This window comes from Cyprinodon variegatus, unplaced genomic scaffold (genome assembly GCF_000732505.1).
Source record: "Cyprinodon variegatus isolate N-32 unplaced genomic scaffold, C_variegatus-1.0 Scaffold30, whole genome shotgun sequence".
Taxonomy (NCBI): Eukaryota; Metazoa; Chordata; class Actinopteri; order Cyprinodontiformes; family Cyprinodontidae; genus Cyprinodon; species Cyprinodon variegatus.
Window position 1 is genome coordinate 2135263 of NW_015150483.1, and position 27993 is coordinate 2163255.

Consider the following 27993-nt stretch of genomic DNA (forward strand, 5'->3'; position numbering starts at 1 on the left):
CCACAATTCCAATGTAGTAGAAATTTAACATCTGGTTAAAGAATATAGATGTCATAAATCAACTCAACCCATAGGGTCTAATTAAAAGCCATTAGAGGTGGCCATCATTCCTGGGGGTGCAGATTACAGACAACTTTACCCGTACTTTAAACACCAACTCACTGGTCAAAAGGGCACAAAAGTGCTTGTACTTCCTGTGGAGGACAAGGAGAGCCCACCTACCCCCACCCGTCCTCATCACCTTTTACAGAAACTGCACAGAGAGTGTTCTGACCAGCTGTCTCACTGTGTGCTGTGGAGGCTGCAGCTCCTCAGACTGAAAGAAAGTGAGGAGAGCAATGAGAACAGCAGAGATCATTGGGGCTCCCCCCCGCCCCCATGGACTGTTCTTCCTACTGCCCTGTGGGAAGAGACTTTGAAGCATCCGATGCAGGTCCAGCAGATTCCAGAACAGCTTGAACTGTTGTATAAAATAGGGTTTAAAAGAAAAACAAAAATAAAACACTGAATGTTGGAAACTGTAAATCATATACCCATCTTATGTTTACAGTTGATCACCATGTTTACATTTTATCACTGCTGCGCTTTAAAAATGGAAATGTCGAGAGGTGTAGGCCTATTGAACAACATTTCTTTTTGTATAAACTGTGTGTAAAAAATGACAAAGTCAAAGTAAAACGACTGTTATACAATGAATCTGACCCCTGTTACATCGGATTTCTTAATATCCCTAGATTAAAGATTCATAACCTTGTGGTAGGGCCATAAACTAAACACTATTCCCGGAGGGTCTGATACAAAAGGTCAGTCCCAAACCACTTATTCGGTGGTTCGAGTGGACCAGTCAGCCTTTGCATCAGTGGAGGCTCGTTGGAATTATTCAACGGGTGTACCCGCGAAATAATGACGGAGGAAACAAGTGCAGTAAAATATAAGTTCTGCTGATTTGCTGCGACTTCGTTACGCTGACAGAAAATCAAGTTAGTAAACCTTAAAGGAAACGTAATCTGAAATACTACTAATACTGCAATTATTTAATTTCAAGAAATCGGAAATTGTTTGATGTAATTTCAACCTACAGAGCTACAGCCATGCACAATCGGCGTCACTGTGTTGCCACAGCAACGACTTTCCTATTCCTCGTTTATATCCCCCCACGTCCAATCCAGACAACTTCCACAGCTGAGTGGGACTTCATTGATGGTTAAAGGTTAGTGCTGAGGGGGCGGTTTGGGTTTAGGTCCTTTTATACTGAAAGTCTGACGCTAACAAACAGGAAACAAGGTGTATAGATCAGGTTCACCACTTTTTAATGCCAACAACTGACGCGCCCACAAGGTGGCGCTCTGGGCAAATAATACATTAGAAGTCACATTTTAAAGGTAAATGGCAACTGCTACAATTTTACAATTTTTAAACCTTTTTTAATCCCTGAAAAGTAATAACATGGCACACGCCCCATTCAGTCAACACTTTAGCACAGTTTTATTCACCACCTTCATGTTTGTCTCCAGCAACACCAACAGCTCATACTTGGTAAAAGAAAACTGATATTTCTCTTTACAGCTAGAAAACTTGAACAGAAGCTACTTTTCCATTTCAGCAACAGTAATGACAGCATAGGTGCTGAGAATCAGCACTGAGTATTCAAATTAAACAGGTTGCCATTACGTTTAACCCCCTTAACTTAAAATAAATGTGCTCTTCATTCCATTTCTTAATTGAAAAGTAACAAAACAATGTTAATCTTTCAGCAGGACTTTTCTTAATTAGGATGGACTTTTTCAGCACTGTAAAATGATCTGTTATGTAAATTCCTTACAGGAAAGGATGTCTGCCTTTGATTGCAAGACAAATACCCGGAAGTGATGTCAGTAAAAGCTTGGGTCATGAGAAAACAATGACAGGAAAGTCAAATTTTAGTATAAAAATAAATATAAAGGTCCCTTTGAGAACAAATAACTGATACAGCACAAGAATTTGGCCATGAAGAAATAATCTAGAATTTGACAATAATTTTAACATAATTTGACAGCATATCAGCATAAAAAAAGCAAATATTCAAACATACAACCTCTGTGCTGTAAAGCACAAGCATAAATCCAGCTTTGACAGACAACAGATGTACATGCATTTCAGTTTTAAACTGGAAATATGAAAAAAGTTGCAGAAAAGTCATTTTATACAAAGGATATGAACAAGTAGATATTTGTTTATTCAGACAGAATATTATTGGCTGCTTGTGGCTTTAGCCCTTTCTGATTATTAAGTAAAAGCTGGATTATTTTATATACAGCTGAAATGCATGTACAATCTCAGTAAGCATGCACAGAGAAACAGTAATTAAATATACAGTCATACCACGTTCAGTTTGAAGTTACAGAGGCTAAAAAACAAACAAAATGTCACAGAAAAGAAGAAAAATAAGATATTTAAGGGATTGTTCCCAAGCTCAATGACAATACAGAAAACAGAGTGCTAACAGCACAATGATAAAGGCCTGCTTTGTTGTTTTCTTTTGCCCTCGGTAAACCCAGACCAACAGAAATAGGCCTCGTACGAGTCACAGGCTGTGGCACATGGAGAAAGCCCGTCTATTGAACAGAGCGACAGTAGAGATGTCAAAAAGCAGCTGCCATGTTGATACACAAGACACTGTATTGGCAGAAGCAGACACAGACTGCCCACAAAGAGCAACGAAGAAACAGCCTGATTCCAGTATTTCCATCCAGAAGAGGAATGAAGCAATGATCATGATGACGATGATGATCATGATGATGATGGCACAGATCTCTGCATCTAATGACCAGAGCAGGTAAGGAGCAAAAATCATTTAAAATTCATGTGGCGAGTCTGGACCTTTGGCGAGTGCTAACGTCAGATTAACAAAAGAAAAAAAAAAAGTTGCTTCAATACTCACTGACTCACATCTCTGGTCAACTTAAAAGGGTTTAAAATGGAAAAAAAAAAAAGTCCAAGTCAACCACATTAGATTGTCCCCAAAGCTTTTGGCAAAAAGGATAGTGAATGTTTAAAAGGATAAATAAATATAAAAAAAGAAAGAATAGATGGAGGGCGGACAGCAGGTCTGGATGAGGTATAAATCCCAAGTCACCGCCTCTGATAGGCACCTAAAAAAAAAAAAATACAATCCCTCAGTTTGATCAGTCAGCCCACCTTTTGTATTTAAAGGTTAAAAAAATATGTTTTTCAACATTTTCATGTAAATATGTACCTCTAGAAGTTGCTTCAGGTCTCTGTGGAGGGCGAGAGGCAGCGGGGTGGTCTGAGTATCCATACACTGAGCTAACATTCTCATAATCATGCGTACGAGGCTGAGGAGGTCTGTGGCAACAAAGAAACGTCAGTTATTAAAATGCACAGTCATGAGAATTTATCAGTGATTTGCTGCGGATTTGGCCTGGTACCGAGCAGCTCTGTTGTTGTTCCTCTGTCTATGATGGTCGTACTCATCTCGCGTCCGAGGCCGCACCACCTCCTCCTGATAAGGTGAAAAACATTATTCTCATCAGTTATAGTCCTTCAACTGATACAGAACGATTCAACAACATTATTTTCTTTATTTTTGCCTTGAGAAAGAACGGTTGTGGGTCGGCTTTGTATAAATAGAGTTAAAAGACGTGGCTACCTTGTAGTTGCCCTCGTGTCGCTTTCTCTCTGCGGCCATCTTCTCCAGGGCCAGCCTCTCCCGCTCCTTCTCTTTCTCACGTTCTCGGTTCCTTCTGTACTCCTTCTTTTCCTTTTCCATCAAGAGCCGAGCTATTTCCTGTCAGACAAATGTAAATTTTTCTGACATCACTGTCTGGCCTGAGAAAAAAAAAAAAAAACTAAATGAAAGATATTTAAAAACATCTTATTGAAACTTGCCTCATCTTTTGCCATCTGGGCAGCACGCTCCTGCATATGGCTTGCTTTCTGAAACAAGAAAGGTTTTAAAACTTGCATTAAAATACCATTAAAACAGTAAAGGATTTTACCCCCATGTTGTACATAAGACAGGCTTAGCATCGATGCTTTTTCTCCCTCACCCTGAGTTCCTCTTCTTGAAGTCTTCTTGCGACCTCCATGTCCTTAAGCTCCTGCTCCCGGAGGTCGAGGTCAGTCAGCCCCTGTGTGGCTTCAGTCAGCCCATACTCTGGGTCTGCAATAGCTGAGCTACTTCCTGCATGCACAATATGGCCTGCAGGAGGAAACGCATTGAATAAGCAAACTGGAAGGTAAAAGATCACATGAATTGAACACCTAGCACAGAAATCAAGCACCAGTGGGAATACTGAAGCTTGTTTTGCGTGATTAAGGAAGCATAATCAGAGAACCAGCAGGATTAGGTTTCTGTAACTATAGAGATAGAGTGGTTAGACCGATTACAAAATACATCATTGGTCAGTGAACGTGTTGTCATGAGGCATCTTTTAAAGGGCTGCAGTGCTTTTTTAATGCTGTTCATAATCATTTTTCTTTATTAGCTTAGCCTAATTGGTTTAATACAGCTGAGACTGGAAGCAATGCTTCTTATTTGGATAACTTTATAAACAGCTCAGCAGCTCTGAAACCCTCTAATGTTCAACCATTCCAGTTCATCAAGATGTGTGGAAAACAAAGGCAGAAAGAACAAACCACACAGCATGGAAGCAACACACAGTTTCTACCCATCAAAGGAACTTTAAAATAATCAACGCCATTCGGATTTTTGCCATGAGTGATTTTCTTGTTAGATCAACCCACCACCTGAGATTTCTACAGCAGAAAGTGAGGCCAGCAAACCACACAAACACCCCAGGAGACCCCAGAGGGGGGGGCTCAGGTGGTACCTGTCTCTCTGTTGGGTTGGCTAAGACTGCGCTCCCTCTCAGAAGCCTCCCCCTTTTGGAGGTCCCAGATCTCCTTTGGGTCTCCTCGGTCTTCGCCGTTCAGAACCACATCGAACACGTCGACTGGGCTGGAGTGGATGCGCTGCCTGCTCCTGGCCCTCCTTCCTCCATCATCCTCTTCCTCCTCCAAGGATCCCCTGTTCTCTTTTCGCCTGTCTCTGCTGGACCCTACTTCTAAGGAGTCCAAGTCGAGTCCTCGCTCCCTGCTTCTGGCTCGCCGTCGCTCTTTGTCTTTCTGTCTTAGTCTGTCTCTTTCTCTCTGTAGGTCATCACTTGGTATCCGATCTCTGGATTTTTCCCTCTCCCTTCTCTGCCTGGGATCATGCTCTCTCTCTCTTGTGTACTCCTTCTCCATATGCCTCCCCACTTTATAGTCCCTGTCCCTATCATGCCTGTACCCGTCTTTGTCTCTTTCTAGAGTAGCATGTGGTGGAGGTGGTCTGGCTGGTCTCTCTTTCCTCCTTATCACTCCATCTACATCCTGGTCCCTGGCTCTGCCAGTGTATGAAGGCTCAAACTCTGGGTACCTGTCTGCATGCTTGCCTCTAGAGGGCAGCAGGTGTTCTGGATATGGATCTGCATGCTTGCTACGCCCTTGTTCTGCCTCCAAGTAGTGTTCTGCATATCTGGGGTGGCTTCGAGGGGCTGCAGGGTCCTGCTTTGGATACCTGCTCCTTTTGGGCTCAGCGGAATAATAATCTGGAGAGTGTTTTCGGTTTGGGCGTGTTGGAGAGTAGGAATCATAATGTTCCGGTGATCTGGATTTCTGACGGGCATGTTTGTCCACATCGACAGTTCTGGGTTCTGATGAGCGAGTAGTAGGGGGGGGAAGATGAGGAGAGCATGGAAATGTGAGGAAAAACAAACAGAATGCCATAAGCCAAGACAGCTATAAGCATGCGGTTAAATGCAGCACCTGTGAGGAGAGATGGTCAGGGCACAACGTTTATGCTATGGAGGTAGAACCCACCCAAAAAGTCATGAAATGTGTGTTCTACCAAAAGGTTAGACGATAAGATATTGCTTTCATTCAAAATTAAAAAAAAAAATATATATACACATTTGTAACAAAATGTTAAATGGACCTAATACTATGCAGCTAAATTGCTGTTTATGAGGTAACAAGTCTGGGAGTGAGTGTGAAAATAAAAAGACAACACACATTCAGGACAAAAGAACATGACTTGATTTGGAAAAACACCTCCATCCAAACCAGTCTGTAGGGAGTTGGCTTGTGAGACAAAACAAATGAGTGGAAATGAACAAAGCTCAGACCAGGCAGCGCTGATGAAAGTCATCGCAAAGGAATTCCTGTTATCTAACAGGCTGCTCTAAAAATCCAATCAACTCTCTGTCTAACAAAAAAAAGTTTGGAACATAAATGGTTTCTTCCTACACACAGAGACAGAGCTAGATTAACAGAAGATGTAACTGAAAGCCATCTTCAATGTTCTGGTTTATTAAATTGAAAAATAAATAAAACAGACATGAGCTGAAGATCTCTGTCCAGCCAGCAGGCAGCTTTATAAGTAACCAGACTCACTGCCATTAGATAAATACAGTAAGAGGCCCCTCATGTCCTGCTTCGTGGAGCGCTTTATAAGAAACCATCTGGTTTTACAGTCCTGCCTAGGAGAAATATTTACATCCTTTGCTTTCTTCACAATGCATCAAAGGAAAAAAAAAAAAAAATAAAAATCACACACTTGAGTACACACAAATATATTGTATATAATCATGACTTCACCTGTTACGGTAAAAATGCATCCAAACCAACCTTACCCTAAAGAATAGGAACCTCCCTGCATAACGTAAGAGCTGCTATTACCAGCCTTTTCAGCAATACCTGGCAGTAAATCTTAAACATCAATTTAAAGAGCATGATCCCTTCTAAGAGGTGTTTAAATTCTTCCACCATGTTTGATGTCTGTGACATGGCATCTTAATTGGATTTAAAGTTGGAACTTAAATTATGGGAGGAAAAAAGCCAACCAACCATTAGAATGTCAGCTCAATAAATTGTTCTGAAACTCTGTGTCAGATTTTTATTTTTTTCCTCAGATTTTTAAGATTTACATCTTCTATAAAGTAACAGTTGACTCATTGGTCCACAGATCCTTTCCTTAAAAGTGTTGAAGATGTTTTTAGGTAAATGTGCTACAGACGCCCCATCTCTTTGTTGAATCATGAACACAGACCTCCAGGTTTTATAGAATTCTGCGTTTATAGAGGTCATATTTTATATCTTTACATTTGATCACTGCTGCACTTTAAGAAATGGAAATGTCATGAGAGCTGTACAAAACTCAATTTCGTTTTTTTATACACTCTGTTTATACAAAATGACAGTAAAAGTTGTCTAAGTCCAAGTCTTTATATATTCTAGAGGGATTCATATCATCCCCGGGTTGTTGTTTTGCTCTTAAGAGTATTTTTGGTAGTTCTGATACTACTGGATAAGTTCTTTCCTGTCGCAGGTTTTCTCAATTTGTGATTAATAATTTTCTATATGGATCACTTGAGTCCAGAACACTGCTGTTATTTTTTTTATATACTTCTTTGTATCTGGTCATGAGGTGTATCGTTTGAGGGCGTTTTTTTCATCATCTGGAACTACTTTTTACATTTACTCAGTGTATCTTTCCCTGGATAAAAAAAAAAATTGGGAGGTAAATAGTTAAGTACTATAAAACAGTAATTAATCATAAATCAGCAGCACTCTACCAAAAGATATGCAGTGGAAGGCAATCAGAGCACTGCTATAATCAATTGGGATTTATTAACCACCACCAGCTATGATGGTGTAACCTGCAGGTCGCCTTGTGACGTCTTTCCTACATAACTTGAGATACAGAGTAAACAAAAGAGCAACCTCGGCCTCAAGCAAGATCACACTTAAACTGCTCTGTACACACAAACTCAGAGGAGAGCTTACAACGTGAGCAACTATGGCTGGACGGCAAATAGTGATGATGCATCTGCGGCAAAAGGAGCGTGTATGATTGGTTCAGCTTCTTCAACAATTATAAGGGGCTCAGGTAAAAGGATGGATTCAGACGACAGGGGCAGAGGGAGCGGGAAGACGGATAGCAGCAGATAGTAGCCCACTCCTGTTTATGTCAACAAAGAGCTCTGTGTCTGTCAACATAAAACCATAAGCACTCAGCAGCTACGGACAAGCTGCTGCCCTGCTTCTGAAAATAAACTGTTTTTTATTTTTGAAAACTTATTAAAAAGGATAAACTTTTAAGTCTCTGAGAGAAAATAAAATGTTTATCTTCCCATTAAAAGAAAAGATCATGTTAATGTTGAAGTCTTTGAAGGGGAATCTCAGGCTTCAATAATTTTTCCTATTCAATAGAATGAGCAGAGTGAAAAAAACCAACAAAAAAACGTGTACAGAAAGCAACCCTCCCACACCTAATGTCACACCCTTGATTGAAAAATGTAAGGCTGGGTTCAGACATTGGTACTGCATTCTACATCACCACAAGAACTCTCTGGGTTGGTTGGTGCTGAAAGGGATTTTCTCCAAAGACCATTTAAAAAAGTGGAATTCGTGTTTTTCAAAACCTGTCAGCGTGACGAGGAATTTACAAAACACTCAAAAGAAGCTTATTGTGTGATCAAAAATTATGAGGCTTCAGTGAGATGAGTCATACAGAAGGTCGGGGGGGTGGTTTGTATGTGTATGAAAAACAATATGTGAGACAAAGATGCTCGCCTACATTTAAAAAAGCATGACTGAAATTTGAAGCCTGTTTATGAATGGTAATAAATCCCCAACAGCTTAATGAAGTTTTCTCTTCATGCACTCATTAATCAATAACACTTTTCCTCATTTATGATCAACCATAAAGCTGTGAGCAAACCTCAACCTCTTCACATTAACAGCTGTTCTCCCATGAGCCTAATTAAGTGCTTATAAATGCATTCTCAAATCTTTGCCTCTAGTCAGCATCATTATAAGGACTATGACGCATCAAAAGCACACCCTCACACATCGACAGCATGGGACAGAAACAACCCTTTCTTCTAAGAGAAAAAGATCTCCATCCATGTTGTCCTGCAGGAGCTTATACAGGCATGAAAAGGAAACAGCAAAACATCAACAGAATCGGTGTTGCTTTCCCCACCTCCGTGATCCTCAAAGTAATCCTCCTCATGTTTGGCTTCCACCTGTTTCTGTCTCCTCCTTTCCTCTTTCATCTCCTTCTCCTGCAGCTTACGAGCAATAGCCTGAAGAGAATGATATGATAAATGGGTCGGATTTATCGTTTTATTGGGGTAAATAAATTTGGGGTTGTTGGAATAAAACCATTGAAACAGATATCAAAATAAGGAGTAGTGTTCTTGACATTTTTCCATTTTTACACAGTTGCAGGGTAAAGTGGGCGCACTAAATGTAAGCAACCAAAGCTATTTGTGTCATTAAGCTTTCAAAAGTGATTGTGAGAGTATGTGTTTCTTACTGCATCCTTCTCTTCCTGCTGTCGCTGCCGCTCTGCCTGTCGGACCAGTTCTTCCTGAATCTCCTGTGCGATCTCAATATCTTGTCGCTCTCTGGGATTCCCGTAGATTTGTGAGCAAAAAAATAACAAAAAAATATAGGTCAGGACACAAGGGATATTTTTGTTTCTCAAATTCTTCAAGTCCAAATTATATCACATTGTCATGTTTTTTTAAAGCCTATACATATATTTCATAATCCATAGATTACTCCCTTAGTTTCGCTAGTTTTATTTATGTCTTGGTTTTCACATTTCACTAAAGCTTTGAAGTCTGAATGTGATTCAAAATTTCTGTAATTACTCTGTCTTCAAGCACTGAAACACTTTTGAACCTGATGAATTAAACAGTTTAAAGTGCTCCTCAGATCAATAATGGTAATCAGAAAATATGTAATCAGAGGTAGCGGTCCATGATACTTATCTCAAAAGGCTGCCTTGAACAAAAACAACACATTGGGAACACCATCTGCCTGGAAAGCTGTCACAGATCACTAAAGGGCAAATGCACGACACAACACATTTTCTACCCTGTTCTGCACCTGTAACCATTCCGAGTTTTAACAGCTTAGGAGAACATAGGAGGAGAGAAAAAAATTCAAATAGCATCTCAATATTCATACAGCATAACGTTCCAGGTGCTAGTGTTTTTGGTGTGCGTGTGTTTGTTTAGAGCCCTATGAGTAGGAGTGCATGATGTGGCACTGAGAAATGCTGCAAAGATGACACTGAGCCAGCAGCAGAAAACAACACGATGGAGGATCTGGCCTCTCTGGGGCCATGTGGTTCTACTAGAACAGTCCACATATGCCTGAAACAGCATTTTATACACCGGCCTCATTGAGCCGGCAGTTTCATCATGATTGAACAAATCAAAGCTTTACTGAAAGAGATCCAAATTTTAGCTTTGCAACTCATCCAGCAAATGTCATCAAAAGTAAAGAAACAGCAGCTTGTCTTCCTATTACTAAAGAATATGAAAAAAATTAAAACAAATCCATAAACAAGGCTTTTTTTTAATCTGATGGTATAGTGGAGGATGTTCTTTTTCCAGTGGATCATCAAAACAAGTTGTCCTCCTAATTGTCAATCATTCTGGTGATACGTTTACGTAAGGCCGGCCCATGTGCCTTTCCTCATTTTCACTTACCAGTGGTGAGTCTGACATAGTGGAAAAATTGCAAATCTTCTTTTGGAACGTAAGCTTGTATGACGATGCAAACAGCAACTTTTAGACAGAGCGTGGGGAAATAGGTTCCTCCATGTTCTCACACGAGTTTAATAACAGTTTCTTTTTTTTTTTAATTTACAATCTTGATGACACTAAAGCGATTTAAAATAAAACATTTCTTAATAAAAATCTGGAGTACGTATAACCTTGTTGGTGGGTTTTAATGGTTGTCATGACAACATTTTAAAAAAGTTAGCCCATCTAGCCTAAGAATACAAAAACAAGAATACTGATGTGTACCCAGACAATGCATAGAGTGATTAGCCTGCTGCTTTACTGAAAAAGCAAAGGAAGTAAATGACATGCAGGAGGCTTACTTTTAGAAAGCTGCTATGCATGACTTTATATTTACGTCACGTTTTAAAAGCTTATTTATAGGCAACAGTAGCCTCTATTTTTGAAATGGGACTAAAGAGAGGGGGAAGACAATAATAGGTAATGCAGCATGCTGCCATACTTGTTGGTGCATTACAGCTGAGAACTATGTCTAACAATACTTATCTCAATTAAAATAGAGGAGGTATCAAGCTCAATATGGAAGCTGTTTAGACAGAAAATGAGGATGGTCATGTTGGTTCTATGAGGACAGCTGCTCTGTGGATGCATGTGTGCCGAGGTAGAGATCCTAGCTTTACCCAAAGGAACAGAGATGTGAAGGAAACCAGCTAGTTTTCAGCTTATTGCTAGCATCTGCTGCATCTTAATGGGTGAGCATGTATCCATCATTAAAGAAAAACTGTGAGGAAATAATTTTTAACCAAAAATTGGTACCCTTGCCTGCCCTTTAGAAGCCTCATCTCCCAAAGATATTTTAATGCACCACTAGAATTGCAAGGTGACAAACAGCTGCAAGTTTTGAAAGGACTTGGCCTATGTACTTAATATGCAAACACACTATAACAGCAAATCGCTCCATTTGACATATTTAGTCTTTAACAGAGTTAGCAAAACTGTAAATACTCCAGGAGAAGGTTGGGGTCACTCTTTGTCCGGAAGCTATTATGGATCTAATCTATTTAAAAGCCTAAACTTGCAGGTTTTAACATCAGTAACCAAGAGCAGACTATGTAACTGGAAATGGGAGCAAAAACTCCACCCCCATCTTATAGAGTAAATTAGCTTTTTCTACAGAGTGGGAAAGAAATATATTCTGATTATTTCAATTTACAGTATGATAAATGTACATATGATGATAAAAACTACGTTGAATATAGTTTTAAAACGTTCAATGTGAGATCTGTACATTTGTTTTTTCCACTACTGTGTGAGTGTAGGTGTATAGATACCCACATGTCACTATTTTGTTTCTGGCTCTGGATCTTGGCTATTTCGTCCTCCTCCTCCTGCAGCTTCTTTGCCACCTGCAGGTCCTTCTGCACCAGGCGGTTCTTATGTACATTGGAAGCCAAGTGGCTTTCAACTGCAGACACAGAGAGATAAGAAGTCCATTTAAACTGTGCACACACAAAGTTACGGTCTTGTTTTCTTTTGGGAGAGGCTGTACTGTTGCGAAGATTGTCTGCAGATGACAAGATAAACGTTAGGAGCTGCAGACGCTCCGGTTTGATGTGATGGAAAAAAGCCGAGCCCCGATTCGCTGAGAAATGAAGGTTTGCAGCTGAGGCGCCTTTCCAAGGTTGTACGATGGCACGCTGTGGCGGAACCAGATAATAAATCCTACTTTGCTGACGCACTTGCTGCACTTTTCAGGCATGGAGAGCATCAGTCACTCACTCGGCTCCGTTTCACCCGATTATTGATCCTCTGCCAGCTTTGAGTGAAAAGGGCTGGAACCCATTTGGCAATTTAGCCATGAGAAGGTCCAATAAGTTTCTATGCGTTGCTGCTGGGATCGAAAGTGGAAACTGAGTCACACTTCTTTCAAAGTGATAAAGAGAGAGAAGGGTAAACATCGATTTTTGTTTTTTGAAACACTGATTAAATGAACCTTTACGGAAAATATTTAGGGGTTAGTTGATGTCACAACCCCAGGCAGCATCCTTGTTAATAAGTCACTCCATTTATCAACAGGACCATTGATTCTTCTCTTAGAGCGAGGAGGGATGGAAAAAAACTCTTAAGAGATCTCACAAAATAAAAACTTGAGTTACCGGTATGCTTTAAAAAAAAAAACGATTTCTGGGAAGGAAGATATATTTTATCTGACCTAAAAAGGCTTAAATGTATGTGGAAGATTTGAAAGGAAAACAAAAAAACAGCTGTTACTCCTGATTTCCCTAAAAACAAGTTGCTTAAGAGCTTCTTTGTGACACCATCTGTCCAAAAAAAACTAAAAGTGATCGTTGAATAATAAGAGGACGAGGCATGCTGTGTCAGTCTTTATTCTTCCCAGGGACCAGCGGGGTCAAAGGTGAAATCAGCATGTATCTTCCTCAAGTCAGATCGGTTGAAGCAAAGCATAAAGACTTTCAGAAAGTAATCACAATGGATCCAAAGGTTAAAAAAACAATAAGCCACACAGTGATTGTATGCAAAACAGGGTTGGGCTTTGGTTAGCTCAATTCTAGCCAAGTTGGCCCTTCAGTACACAAAGCAGCTTTAGACCAAACTTTTTCTGAAAATCCAGCAGTTAACTTAAAAAAAAAAAAGAAAAAAAAAAAGAAAAGTGACAAAATATCGTGTGATCATTATTTAATTCAGATTGATTATACAGTTGGGGTCACAGCATCAAGCAATGACTTTTAGAAGCCAAACAAGCTGATAAAAAGTATTTTCTGGGAACATAAAACCCTATGAGTTACAACAACATTTGATTTCCCTCTGGGATCGATAAAGTTGATTTGATCTGAATAAAATTCCCATTCATCAGTTCATATTGAAGAAAAAATATTCTTCTCAGCCAACTCAAAGGAGCTCAGATGAACCCGGAGCAACAAACCTTAAGATCAAACAGCTCGTGACATTACAGTTTTTAAAGGGAGACATGGCGCATTTGATCTTAATTAGATTATTGGAGAAAAACAAAAAGAAAACTAGCAGCTGGGGATCAAATCCTATACAGCGAGTATCTTTTTAAAAGGCATTTTAGAATGTTGTAAAACTGTAAAGCTTGTTATTCCCATATTAGGTCATAAAAGTACCACGAACCAAGCTAATTGGGCATACAGGGAGTTAGACACACACAGATTAAAACCCTCTTACAAATAGGGGGATACATTTACTGACACTGCAGTTTACCTATGAATGTATTCTGCAAAATGGGCTGACATCATAAAACATGGTGGGCACAGTAAAGGTTTTACTGCCACACATCAAAGACAACTTTCATGTTTTATTAAGAAAAAAAGGAGGAATAAAAACAGGATTTAAAGAGCCCCAATTAGATTAACTGAGTTATACATGATCCCGGCTGGGTAAAATAAAATCCAAATTTGATCCAATATTTTTTACAATAAAAGTATTTGTGTTGCCTCTGAAACGGTGATATACTTCTTTTCTTCCATGTACAGTACTTTGAATTGCATTGCCACTGAAATGAGTGACGGAAATAAAATTGCCTTGGATTAAAATGTTAACACTTGTTCTACCAGTGTGTAAAGTCAGTGTCTTAGAAAACGTAAATAAAAACACACCCCTTACCAAACTAACTGACTACAGCAGCTCTATTAAACATTGCTGCATTAGGCTGTGCTGCTTCACAAAAAAACAAAAAAAAACAAAAAAACTTTTAAATATATTTCAAATGGATCAAAAATCAGATTTCAGTTTTGGGGTTTTTATGATCAGATATGTTTAGATCAGGATAATGTCCTCATTTTTCTTTCAACATAATATGTTATCAATTATACAATTCTCATCTCTACCAAAGAGATTTGGTTTAAACAGGTAGCAGTTTGACTTCTGAGTAAAACACATGGGGATTCGGAAATAGAAAAAAAAATGTGCTTACTTTCTTGTTCCTGCAGGTTATAGGCCAGAGAGTGGTCTTCCAGCACAGCAAAGTCTTTACATACTGAGCAAGAGAAAAAAAAAACAGGCTGTCAGTTGATTTACAGAACAAAATATCAGCTTTTAAGATCAAGTTTAAGAACTAAATAATCCAACATTAAAAGTCTCACTGATGAAAGTCAAACCTGAACCACAAGCATTTCTGAAAGTTCCATCTTTACACTGACTTCATGTTTACCTGCCTGCACCACTCAAAAAATAATAATTTCTCAAGTCATCTTTATTTTTGCCCATCAATTCATGAGAAGTGAATGAATACTTGTCCAATGAAGCCCAGAAAAACTGCCAGCAGATAGACTGATTTCAAATTAATCGGTATGGGTCTAAAAAAAACTTGGTAATATATTTTTTAACTAGAAGTTACATATTTCATAGACTAGGAATTGTGAATTGCAGAGGGCGGTAGATCAGCAAGAAGGAAGAGAGACAATGCAAACATGCTAGTGACTGCATGATGCTCAGTTGATCCCTCAGTCCAAACGATTCATCAAAAACAAATCAATTTCTGAATGGGTAAAACAGCAAAGACTCTTCAAAAACAGTTAAAGGAAAACAAATGGGTTAGCGGAAACTTTTTCCTGTCTCACCTGCTAATTCTGATGTCTTTAACTCATTATTTTTCCTGTCCAAATATCGCATAAAGGGGAAGACGATTTTATGCAGATAGTTTGACAGTGTGATTTAAATAGAACGAAGCATAGAGGTGTTAAAAGGTGACCTCATCTGTGCATTTAAACTTATTTCCATAACCTTGCTTATAAATAATTTACTGTAAAAAAAAGGTGAATTAAAGTCTAATGCACCATTAACGAGACCTTTTAGTTTTGATGCATTTAATGGTTTATAGTTATTGACCTGTGGATTACCAATCCGAGTTGATCAACAGCAAACTGGTTCTGATCTCTGCTTATTAAGTGCATCTAAAAAAAGATTCCATGTGGTGTTATATGCGTGCAAAACACAGAACAAAATTAAAAGCAAACTTTTTCTCAGGCTTATAAATATCGGTGTTGTCTTTGAAGGAGAACTGAAACCATAAAAAGGGAACGATTATTTGCATTTCCATCGAAAACACTTTTAGTTCACTTAGTTTTTGCCTCCTGTCATCATCTTAAGGAGTTTATAGTAAAACAAAAGTCAAAAAAATTGGCAAACTCTTGAGGCAGACAACAAATAGAAATATAAAAAATTATTCCCATACATTCAAACTAGACTACTTATCCAAATTCTAGCCAAGTAAAAAGTACCCTGAGCGATGCAATGATCAATGATCATTTTCCAAACCTACAGCTTTATCTATACAGTTTCAGTATAACTGAAGGTGCCAAAGTGGTAATAGTTCCACGTGTAGGAAGGGGTACTTTCCACAGTGGAAACACCCTCAAGTACCAAACACCCATCTGAAGCATTCTGAAATGAGGCAAACAGATTTCCTTGTCTCCATTTTAATAATTGTTTCAGACTCATTGTAAAATGCAAGTACTTTTCCACTCATTTAACTGTTGATTCAGGCTTAACATCCATTATTTTTGCCACTGCTTAAACAGTCAAACTTCACATTATGCTGATTCAAAGTTTATCTATGATGTTTTTGCACAGGAAATGGTAGCCAACTCCTTCTCCTCCTACAGATGCCAGGCTACTTGCATATATCATCTTACATATTAAGTGAATTATTATCTTCTATTTAGCGCTGTGCTACACTTATTTTCCATAGGTTTACCAGATCATCCTAACTATCAGCACTCCTACTTATGCAAAGCTCTGTTGATAGACCAGGACAAGCTGCAGTAGATGGCTGAACTCTGACAATCATCCTGAAAAAAAACAGGAGGCCATGAAATCCATTAATCCTTACACTGACCACAGCATTTAACAGAGTATAGCCATATGTTTAATCCTCTTAACAGAGACCCCTAAATCCTTGGCTGCACATTTTTCTTATCTTAACTGAAGTTTCGATTCTAAATTAGGGTTAGACTGACATCTCAAAGGAGTAATTTGGAAAACAGCATTTTTTAAAACCCATATGGTAGTGGAAGTTTTACGGCTTATTTAAACAGATGGGTTTAGAAACAATAAGCATTGTGCAGAAAGATTTCCTAAGCCGAATGGTAAACAAACAAGTTTTGAACACTGTGTAGAGGGATCTTGAATAGGCATAGGTTGGAGACGGTGGTGTGGAAACTGAAGTTTCACCATATAACAGTAAAAATACCAGCCTAGTGCTGATCCAAAACTTTCCCAGCTGCATTTTGAGTCTTTTTTCCTCTGCAGACAAGACTGAGCACATATTTCTATCTCTGACCAGAATAACAAGCATGGAGGTGAGCAGCTGCTTCACAATAAATATAATTTCTTTTTTTGTTTGGTATCAGTTGCAAGGCTGCTTGGATTATGTTTAAATCATTTTAAGCATACTGGTTAACAGCTGAGACAAATGCTCACAGCAGAAACCTGAAGGATTGTTCAGATTAGATATAATTCAGCTTTTCTTTTGAGCTCTGGTTGAGCAACATACCAAAAGAAGAAGGCAACAGCTCATTGAGATCAGCTGACCAAAGAAAAGCCACTATTGCTGAACCATATTTATATTTACCTCACAGATCCTCATTGTAATAACAGCAAAAATTGCTGCACAATCATTTTTGTTCTAGTTACCCTAATAGAGGTGGACTTGTTTTTACCAGAGAATAAATAAATAAAATGGCAGGACACCTGCAGCCTTAAGCAATGGGTTTTAATCAGTGCCTTCTTTATGTGGCTCCGAAATGTTTAACCCCTCTAGTATGCTAGCATACATTAGCTTCCATCGCTGCTAAAGCGTTTTTAAGAGAAATATAAATAAATAGCTCCGTTTCCAGTGTAACGTTATCTCAAATAAAGCCATAAAACTGGCTAGTTTCGCATATTTGGGAAAACGTGTTATTGACATTACCCTCTTTCACTCCAGGTAGTTTTTTCTGGTCGATGCTAACGTTACATTCAGCCATGTCGTCACCGGTAACAACTCAAAAACCGCTGACTTTCCAAGGTTTACGGCGGTCCGGTGATTGATCGCCTTTGCGCGTAAATCCCGGATTGATGGTCCAGGTGGTGGACTGCCGTTTTGATTAGTTTCGGTCGCCACCCTCCGCCGATACGTCGCTGTTGAAGCTAGCGTGTCAAATTTCCGCCGAGCGTCCCTCCCTCCGTGCCTGGACGTTTCCGTCAGCCAAACCATAAAGCTAACGTGAGCTAGGTCACTTCCGGAACATTGGTTTCAAAATAAAAGTTTTTTGTTCCACTACGTGAACGAGTATAGCCTCCTCTTCTGCTAGACTTCTTGACACGTTTATACATTCAAGATGAAATAAAATAATTTTAAAAAGCTGTTGTTTTGCACGTATATGCCCCTCATTCTTTCACTTATACTCCATTGAATATTATGGTCAGGCATGCCCTGTGCCAATGTAAAATAAATGTAATGTAGTATAATGTTCTACAATGTAAAATAGAATGAAAGGTTAAAAAAGGAATGAAAATGCTTGAAAAATGTCAAAGCAATTTGGTCAAACTCACTAGGCACACTGACAGAAGGAGACAAAGGCCTTCTGACCACCATCAGTGGATAATGCAGGTTAAGTGTCTTGTCCAAAGACACAATAACAGAGAAAAGTAGAGCTGAAATCCTGCATCCAGCACCAATGTTGATAAGCAAAGAAGGGGAAATGTGGGAGTATTGTCTCTCACTCAGGGGCAAACTGAAGTGCAAGGCTGATGACTGCTGGAGTTTGTTAGTTTTCTGTAGAAATTGATAAGATGAAGCACAAAATGAAAATAAGACAAAAATAAAAATTATAACATCCAAAATAACACAGATAAAAATTGAAAATAATTATAAAACATTTAAGAAAAAAAAAAACATTCTTCATGGTGGCAGCTGCTATTCTTGTTACCTTGTGGAAAAAAGGAGGCCCTGACAGGAGTTAAAAGTAGATGAAGTCAGAAATGAATGTAAACAAATATAAATCAGAGACACAGTCCGACACTATCACGATTTTTTGTAAGAATCCCTTGTTCTAAAGTCTATCAGTCTATCAGTTTACTTATTAGAATCCTCCCCCGAAAAAAGAATAATTTGAAAGTCCAAATAAACCAACTTCCGCAATGAGTCCGGCTACACGTGTTTACCTTGACACATCTCGTTTTGCTTTTGCTCCTGCAACACCTGCACCTTCAAAAGGTTTCTACTCTAAGGACACATTGGGGTCGGTGGGAGGAATCCAGAAAAAAGACGATGCCGGGGACACTTCAATGTTGAGCGTGTAATAGAAAAATGTTTTCGAAGAATAATAATAAAAAAAAAAGACAAAATAAAAATAACAAACGCCCTAAAAAATGTATTGCTTTTAATTTCTTGGCCTCCATTTTCATTACTTAAAGTAACCTACAGTACCATTTATCACATATTTGGATGATGTTATTGTGTATACTGCTTCCTTTAGTGCTTATAGCTGCAAATATAAATTTTTTGTTAATTTACTTACAACATAATTTTACAGTGTATGTTTAAAATAATACTGTTTATTTATTTTATAAAGCGACAGCCTACAGCCCCAGAATCTATCGCTCAACTGAAAGGATCACAGCATAGCTAAGTATTCTATATAGTTCAAAACACACCATTATCTTTTATCAGTGGATGTCATTACAATAACCAGAAATGTAAGAAAGAAAAAAAAGAAAAAAAAAACATCAAGCTATCATCTATCTTCCAGAAAAAAAATCTAAGGATGTGTTTGATATCGTCTCTTGAATAATATTTTGAATTTATGTTTTTTTACTTAAATTCAACTTCCGGGAATCCTAGAGTTACTCAAATAAATGAAGAACAAATACCTAAAAATAAACCAGCCAGAGAGACAGACATACTGTTTGTATTATATTGAGACTCGCTGTTTTTACACCATTTAATAATTTCAATGTTATTTTCTATCTGCGGAGCCTGCTGTGTTATTTAGAGGTTACGTGAATATACAATAAACAATATAGGTTTATAATCACAGGAAATACTAGTCTAAAAAATGTATGCCACCTATAGTGATTTTAGGTATTAGTACCTTTATATGGTGTGAAAACAGGTTTTAAAATGTGTGTTTATTCTATGTGAATCTGTTACTATATAATCTATTTTTCTTTATTTTAACTTTATATATTTTGTAATCAACATCAGATATTTGTGTTTTTCTTATTACCTGATTTTGTGCATGTTCAACTGCATGTCATTAATACAGCGTCACAGAGTTGGTCTGAAGTATTTTTTTTTTTACAAAAAATATGTTTTAATCTTTTTTAAGTGACTATTTTCTGACTTGGTTCAAAACCAAATAGAGGTACTATTACTTTAATAGAAGTATGTCTGTCTGGTCGACAAACTTCTTAGGAGCGCATGCATCTTCATACAGAAACAACCACAGCCCTTCTTCTTTGAGGACAACAGTTTGAATGTAGTTTAATCCTTGTATAAATACAACAAATCTATAAAAGGAATCTTTCAGGGAAAAAAAAAAAAAAAAAACACATGAGGACTTAATAAGAAAATAAATGTTGGAGAAGCTTTTTGCCTTCATGCTTAATGTAATGTGTGACTGAAAATTAACCCTGCACATCACGCCATCCAAAAATTGGGATGGTGGTAGTGTTATGCTGTGGGTTCTATGCGGTTCTTCAACAGTGACTGGGAATCTTGTTTGAGTAGATGGAAAAATGAGAAGGCTATAGGGTGATGGAGTTAGAGACAATGTGTTAATGCTGGATGATGCTTTGCAAGCTGCCTAAGACTGGAATAAAGGTTTGTGTCTGCAGTGTAATAACCATGAACAATCAGAGCTGCAATGTAATGGTTTGGATCAGAGCTTGCCCCTGTAATGAGACAAAGAACAAAAGGGTTAGGGTGTAGAAATGTATTTATAATGAAATGGTAAAACATAATTTGTATAAAGCTTTCATTTCTTATCTTACAGAATAATTAAGGACTTATTCTTGTGTACTGTAGACTGAGGCCTGTAATACTTAACCATAAAGCAAAACACACATTTTCTAAGCATAAATAGTAAACTAAATAGTAAAGAAATTATTTGCTAATCTTATTTAGATCGTTTACTAAGTAGTTTTACTTTACATTACCTGAAATTATATTGAGCTGACATTCATGCTTGTCAGATACCAGTATATCTTGATTGTGGTGGTGGAAATTTAGGAGCTAAATGACTGGAACTGAGATGAGTGGCTTTATTTCCTTGATGTGCAGGGCAGAATGTGGAGACCTAGCAGGTGTTGACATGGTCTCAGTGATGGATATTCCTTCTCCCCTGAATCAGTCCTAAAGATTGAGGAGTTAATCTCTTCCTATGGCACTCCAACTGACCAAACCAATTCACTTACCTCTTTTCGCCCAGACCAACACACTCAGATGTTGCTATTTAAAGAAGCAATTAAGGTAAAAGACAAACACGTGTAGGTGCCAAGAACATTTGACAGAGGTCTTTCATAACCAAGCGGCTGATTGATAACTTCCCTCAGTTTGATTGGGCCATGTCAAGGTGATGGAGGGTTACTGGTCTGCAAGTGCAACGTCAGAGCCCCGTATTTCATTCAAGCGCTTCATGGTCTCTTTCAGATTGTTGGCTGTTGATGAAGTCCAAGACACCTGACTAGACGTTGATTTAAGACACAAGGAGAAAACTGGCTCCTCCTCTCAGCTAAAAATCATATAAATGTATACTGACGGCATGGACTCAAAGTAGAGGATTCCTTGTGTTGTGTTAAGGGGTTCATTTAGGACCATTCTCTGAGTGCCATGGACAGGTTCGCAGTCGCAAACTGCTGTTTGGGACTCCTTGGTTTGCTGTTACTGCAAGGAGTGATCAGTTCGGAGGGGAGAAGCATATTTACCTCTGGTAAGTTTACCAAAAATGTTGTGTTCCATTATGGAGGAGAACTAAAACATTTTCAGACATTTGCACCTTGACTTCATGTTTGAACTGTTTTTTTCCTTAACTTGGAATCTTCATTTGCTTTCTGTTATCAGGAAACCAAGTTTTTAATCTCAAAGATGACCCAGAGATTCAGCGTAAGATTCTTTCAATTCTGTTTCACAAAACCTTGGCTCCAATGGAAAGGGAGGACTTACTGGGTATGTTGAGTTTTTAAATGGAGATACTGCTTCTAGAATCAATTGACAACATAACATAACATCCAATAATAAATGGGTTTCCACTTGTAGGTATGGAGCTGGGTAATAAATTAGCTGATCTCGAGGAGGTAAGACTTTTTCTTTTTTGGTCAGGAAGTAGGATTTCTTATCCTTGTGCTGATTGATTTGATGTTATCTTTTTATGTATTTCTTGTTCTTTTTATTGTGTTACTGTCATTTTAAATACCTGCTTTCCTTTACTTCCCCTTTTAATGTTCTTATAAATTTGTGAAGTTGACTTGGCTTGCTTATATGAAGTGTGATAAAATTAGAGCTGCAACTAACTTTTTTTGCAAATCCATAAATCTCATCTCAATCTATTATTTTTTCGAATAATTGATTAATAATCAGATAGACAAAGGTTCCTTTAAGAAGATTTTTATACAAATTAATCCAGGTTGTGGTTGTAATCCACTTTTGGAGTTCTGGATAGAGCATATTGACACCCTATTTTTTTTTTTTTTTATCTTAAACGCAAAATGTTTTTATTTTTTTTCCAATCTTTGTATAATTACTGCTCAAGGTGGGTTGCTCTGTCATCTAAAGGCACGTTTTAGAGTCTCTATACTCCAGTTAATGATAAATCGATTACTAAATTAGTTAATGATTACTTTAATAATCGATTAATCAGATTAATTGTTTTAGCCCTCGTTGAAAGCACAGCAACATTTCTTGAACTCTCTTAAAATATGTGGCAAAAACATGGTACCAAGTGAAAATCTTTTTTTAAAGTGAAATAAAATAGAATAATAAAATATTTATCCTTTGAGATTTGATTGGTCTATTCTATACTTTAAGCTGCGTACAATGTGGGAAGACCTAGAACTGGAGAGGAAGATTTCTACTAATGTAGCAGAGGAAAAATCCATCACAACAAAGCGTGGGGAACGTAAGTAAAAGTCCCACTATTCAAAAATGATGAAATGTTAAACTCTGTAGTTATTTTGTAAAACTAATTTGTTGAGTCTCTCTCCCATTATCCACAGCCTGCTTTTGGAAATACTGTGTCTGACACTGACTAAAGGGGAAGATAACCACCATGGAAACTTGCTGCAGTGTTCAGCATAGCCTTAAAACCTGCTAACACCAGTAATTTAACTACCCTGTATTTATTCCAGCAATATAGCAATGTACATTTCATGTACCTCCTAGATACTGTCATGAAGCCCCAGAGTGATGTTACTGTGTATATTGTCTGACAGGAATTTTATTATGTAACAAACTGAATCTATTTTACCTCATCTGGATTTCTAATTTAACTATGTTTGTGTTTTCATTGCCCTCATCTGGCAGAACTTGGCAGAACTTTTTTTTTTAAAGAACCAACAATAACCTCACTTTTCACTGTTGTTAAAAAGAAACTGTGTTCATTTTCCTCAATGTAAATAGAATTTCAATGTCTGTCTATGATTTTTGTTTTAAAAATTCAGAAAAACATTAAAAAATTGCAACCTCTGTTATGTAAATCCTTTTAAATGGAACTTTTTTTTTGTGTGTGTGCAAGTTTTGGGATTTTTTTTTTTTTTTTTTTTCAGAATTTCTTAGTTGTTAAAGTGTTTAACAATATCTTTAAAATGTGGTAATAAACATGACACACCTTCAGGATGCTAATTTGCCATAGAGACAACTGGATCTTTATCAAAGCCTAGTTGGAACCAGCTGAGTGCTGCAGCAAATATTGTCATGCTTAACACTGCAAGCCTGTAAACTTAAAGGAGATACGACTGGCTCAATGCTGCAACAAAATAATAGGAGACTAGGCCACATGCAAAGATACATAACTAACATTTACGAAAGGGGAAGCAAAAACTAAAAACTATTAGTAACGGTAATAAATAAATAAATAAAAAACCTCAAAAGTACATGCAGAGGGGAGAGTAAGGCCCAGCAGCTGAGCATCAGCTGCAGAAGCATCAACACATCGACCAGATAGATGAGAAGAGAGCACACATACAGGGACATAATAATAATCTGAAAAGTGAGGGGGCATATTTTTTGTGATCTTTTGATGTGTAATCTCTTGCTTTTCATTAAACATCTCTTTGTGAATAAGGAAACACAAAATCCCCAACAGCCACATCACAGCCCCAAGAGACCGACTTTTGTTCCTTAAACAAACAACATTTGAAGTTTTAGCTAAGAAACTCTGGTTTGATTGTCATAACTATCCTCTCTACATCTACAGCTTAAGTAGCCTGATCTCTAAGTTTGAAATTGCAGCCCTGGACACGAGATGTCTGGTAAAAACCCTTTCCTGTAAGCAAGATATTACTTAGGCCATGGTATAAATGGAAATGACACAGTAATAAGCCAAATGCTGACTGCGTAAATGTTAAAAGACGTAGTCAGACTCCTACATCCGAGAAACCACAGCTACACAAAACTTAAACACAAAGCTTAAACAAAGAAAAAAATATTTCAATGGCTCAGGAAAACAACTCTGTTGATTTGCTTGGAATTTTACTGAGGGCGTGCTTAGGAAGATGGGCCTCTAGGGGCTTAAAAACATCAGCAGTCTTTCTACAGATTCTAGGATTGGTTTAGTAATGTTTTTAGACAAACTGAGTGATTTAGTTTAGATTTAGTTTAAGCCTGACTTGTGGTTGCCTGAGATTTTCCACAGGAACACATACTTTCATTTAAGTAGGAAAGTTACTTATCCACAATTAACTCAATTTTAACAGACATGTAATACTGGTCTAGATAAAGAAAAATGACCCATACCTGCTTCCTTACAAAGCAAATAATGCAGAAGTTAAATATCTAACATTTAAAAATCTAACAAATGAATGCAAGGTCTAAATATAAGTATATATAACAAATTACATTTTTTCTTGACAGTTTTTGCTTTAGTCATCTCTGCATTCAATTTACAAAATATTATCAGTTCTAGATTTATGTTATGCACAACGTAGCAATGGTACGACCAAAATAAAATATAGCAAAAAATATAAGTATTTGTTGCCAATCCTCTATAGTTAAGTAACTGTAATTCAATAAATATGATATTAGCATTTATGAATGAAAACATACATTTGTATCTGTTATAGGCCAAATCTCTATCTGATTTTCTTTCATAGGAATAAAGAAATCTTGCGCAAAACGTGCGAAACATGTATCTGTGCCTCGTTTTAGCTGCAATTATTAGCTGAGAAATGTATCTCCTATTTAACAGTTTATTCAATTTATCTGTGTGGGTAATAAGACGACAGTGTTCCAGTGCTAAAGCCTGGAGTCATCTCTGCCTTCTACTACCCATTACAACAGTAAAAATGAAAGCCATAGTGAGCACAGCTTCTACATACACAGAAATTAAAGTGTTGGATTTATTGTTACTGTGAACTAATTATCAAGGTTTAAGACATAGGGAACAGCACTAGTAGTTAATTAGATTGGCATGATTTGCTGGCAAGTATTAACAAGTAATTTAGCTGTTATCATGCAACAGCAGTGCTCAACTTAGATGGCTTGTTTCTAAAAACTGATGGTGAGGGACCGAGCCAGCCAAGCATGAGGTCACAGCAGTGATTATCAAGAAAAATTGGCTTTATTTCCCCAAAGTAACAAAGAATCCAAACAATAATGACAGGTTCCTTATAAGAGGTAAAATAAAGAGACTAACTTAAGGCAAAAAATACCAAGGTTAAACATAACAAAACTTCAAACTAACTGCACAAACAAAACTGACCTGACACACAACAAACAAAGGGAACTTAAATACTGGCTGATCAGACAAGACTGACACACTGAGGAAGAGGTAAGGAGAACATCTACACAAATTTAACAAAAATAAAGAAACAGTTAGCTTAAAGATTAAACTTAGATTACTAATAACTAAACAAAATTGACAAAATGAGCAAATCACAAAAGAAAAAGAAAAAAAGATTATGCAGCATATTAAAATGTGAATTCCATAGTCTTCCCCCATAGTGGAACTCAAGATGGTACCACCCAATCAGTCAATGAATGTGCCAGCCAGAGTCTTTTGCATTCTCCCAGTTAAAGGTATTCCCCACAACACCAGAAAAGGAAGTACAAATAATATTAAGCATTTGACAAAATTAAATATACAGAAGTTAACCAAATGTGCGCCCTACAATTGGAACTAATGTCTTCTAATATTGTCAAAATAAAAATAAATAAACCAATATATTTATCCTGCATGTGTTAAAGTGAAAAAGTGAAAAAGTGGTTGTGCAATTACTGACCATGTGACCATCACAAGTTGTTTAAAGCAAAGGTAGGACAAAGGCACACAGAAAGTGGGGTGTGGACGTATCTTATCCCTCCCCCTGTCACCCATATATATATATATATATATATATATATATATATATATATATATATATTTATATATATACACACACCCACACATATATACATGCATGCTGGTTGTGCAAGTTCTCTAACTTAAAAAGCTGAGAAAGGTGTGTCATTTTGTTCATAGTTACACCTTAACTATCAGACAGAAAAAAATATACAAGAAATCATATTGACCAAATCAATAAAAACACATCATCTCCTTGTAGCATAACCCCTGTTGGCACCAAAGGAGGTCAAACCTTTCCAGTCAGTTCCAGTCAGGTTTGCTCACACTGGTATTTGGGCTCATTCCTCCATGCAGATCTCCTCTGGGTCAGTGATGTTGGAGCTGCTGCTACACAGTCTTCTTGAGACTATCATTGCCACTCCAGTATCTTAGAATATGTTGCCAAAGCAGTGTGTTTGATTAAGGCCCTGTTATTGTCCACCTGCAAATTAATGACTGCTGGAAAAAATATTTTGGCCTAACTAAAAAAAAAAAAAACATTAAAAAAGATACATGGCCCTGTTCATTCCCTGGTGAATAAGTATCAATTCTCCCCTTTATAGAAAACGATCCCAGAGAATGACGTTTCCACCCACGTGCTTCATAGTAGATATGGATGAAACTAAACAGTCTTCTGTCTTCAGAGAAAAAAAAATTATTTAGATTTCATCTTATATTTTCCCAGTCCTCTTCTGGATCATCCATATGCTCTCCAGCAAACTTTAGGTAGTCAAAGACATGTACTGGTCAAGCTTGAAAAGCAACTGGACGTGAAGTTTTCTAGAAGATGTTTCGCCTCTCATCCAAGAAACTTCTTCAGTTCTGATGATGGTGAACAATGTGATTAATACACTGTAGGTATAGCAAAAGAAAATATATTACATTATATTAATAAAACTTCTTAAATAAGAAGTTATATTAATATAACTTCTTATTTAAGAAGAGTCAAACTTCTTGCTTGCTGTGTGCGTCACCAAATACTTAGTTTGTTTAAATAGATCATTTGAAATCATACAGTGTGACTTTGAAAATGTTGAATGCAAATGCATTGGTGAAATATTCCACCTGCTGGAAGTTTCAGAAAATACCACTATGGGGCGCCAAATGTAAGAAATGTTACAAAAAGTAGTTCACTGACACATTTCTGATAATTAGTGCACTTTCTTCTCATTATTTGCTTTTATCTCAGATTTAGAAATGCTGAATAAAAAATTTCAATCTATTACATTTATCTGAATTTAACTGTTAAATAATTTTTTTACATCCTATATCAATATATGAGTGTTATACCTACAGTACATGTAAATCTGTAATGTATATCTGAATCTTTCATCTGAATATGTATCTTAAATCTTAAGTCTAAATCTTAAATCTAAAATCAAATATATATATATTAAATGATATATATAAACCAAATATATCTAAAATCTATTTACAGCATTTCTTATATCCATCTTCTCCCACTTATTCCATCAAGATCGCAGTGAGACTGGTGTCTATCTCTGGCAGTCTATGGGAAAAAGGTAAAGTAGACCTGGGACAACTCACCAGTGTATTTCAGGGCAACACAGACACAAAACCTCACGCACACACCTAAGAACAGTTAAGAGAAGCTAATTAACCTAACATTCATGTTATCCTTGCATTCAAAGGGGACAACATCCTAAAACTCCATGCAGAAAGACCCCAGGCCGGGAATTGAACTTAGAATCACTGCAGGGCAACAGTACAAACTGCACCACCATGATGCTCTATCCTGTATTTCTTACTCTGAAATCTAAATGTGTTAAATGCTAGAAAAAACTAAAAATGTAAAGAAAGTGTGCTAAATAACAGAAATGTGATGT

At 37.4% G+C, this 27993-nt stretch overlaps 1 protein-coding gene and 1 long non-coding RNA gene across 2 annotated transcripts; one reads left to right on the forward strand and one right to left on the reverse strand.

The window, feature by feature from the left end:
• Window positions 1-1411: 1411 nt before the first annotated feature.
• LOC107101226 (RNA-binding protein 25-like) lies at window positions 1412-17801 on the reverse strand. The gene is made up of 12 exons (XM_015400049.1): window positions 17539-17801; window positions 14542-14604; window positions 11922-12051; window positions 9365-9455; window positions 9029-9131; window positions 4833-5696; window positions 4050-4201; window positions 3889-3936; window positions 3650-3787; window positions 3429-3502; window positions 3236-3345; window positions 1412-3131 (listed from the first exon to the last, which is right to left on the reverse strand). Exons 1-12 carry the CDS (start codon window positions 17591-17593, stop codon window positions 3112-3114), a joined length of 1848 nt encoding a protein of 615 aa, XP_015255535.1. The 5' UTR covers window positions 17594-17801; the 3' UTR covers window positions 1412-3111.
• Window positions 17802-21866: 4065 nt separating this feature from the next.
• On the forward strand, window positions 21867-23134 carry LOC107100816. The gene is made up of 3 exons (XR_001482045.1): window positions 21867-21905; window positions 22636-22726; window positions 22824-23134. It is a non-coding gene; the product is annotated as an uncharacterized LOC107100816 (long non-coding RNA).
• Window positions 23135-27993: the final 4859 nt, after the last annotated feature.

Excerpts from the sequence above, each read along its gene's own strand:
- LOC107101226 (XM_015400049.1), bottom strand. The coding sequence starts at position 17,593 with ATGGCTGAATGTAACGTTAGCATCGACCAGAAAAAACTACCTGGAGTG. Across the intron at positions 12,052-14,541 it reads TAACCTGCAGGAACAAGAAA|TTGAAAGCCACTTGGCTTCC; the intron begins GTAAGCACATTT and ends CTGTGTCTGCAG. Across the intron at positions 3,346-3,428 it reads AACAACAACAGAGCTGCTCG|ACCTCCTCAGCCTCGTACGC; the intron begins GTACCAGGCCAA and ends TTGTTGCCACAG.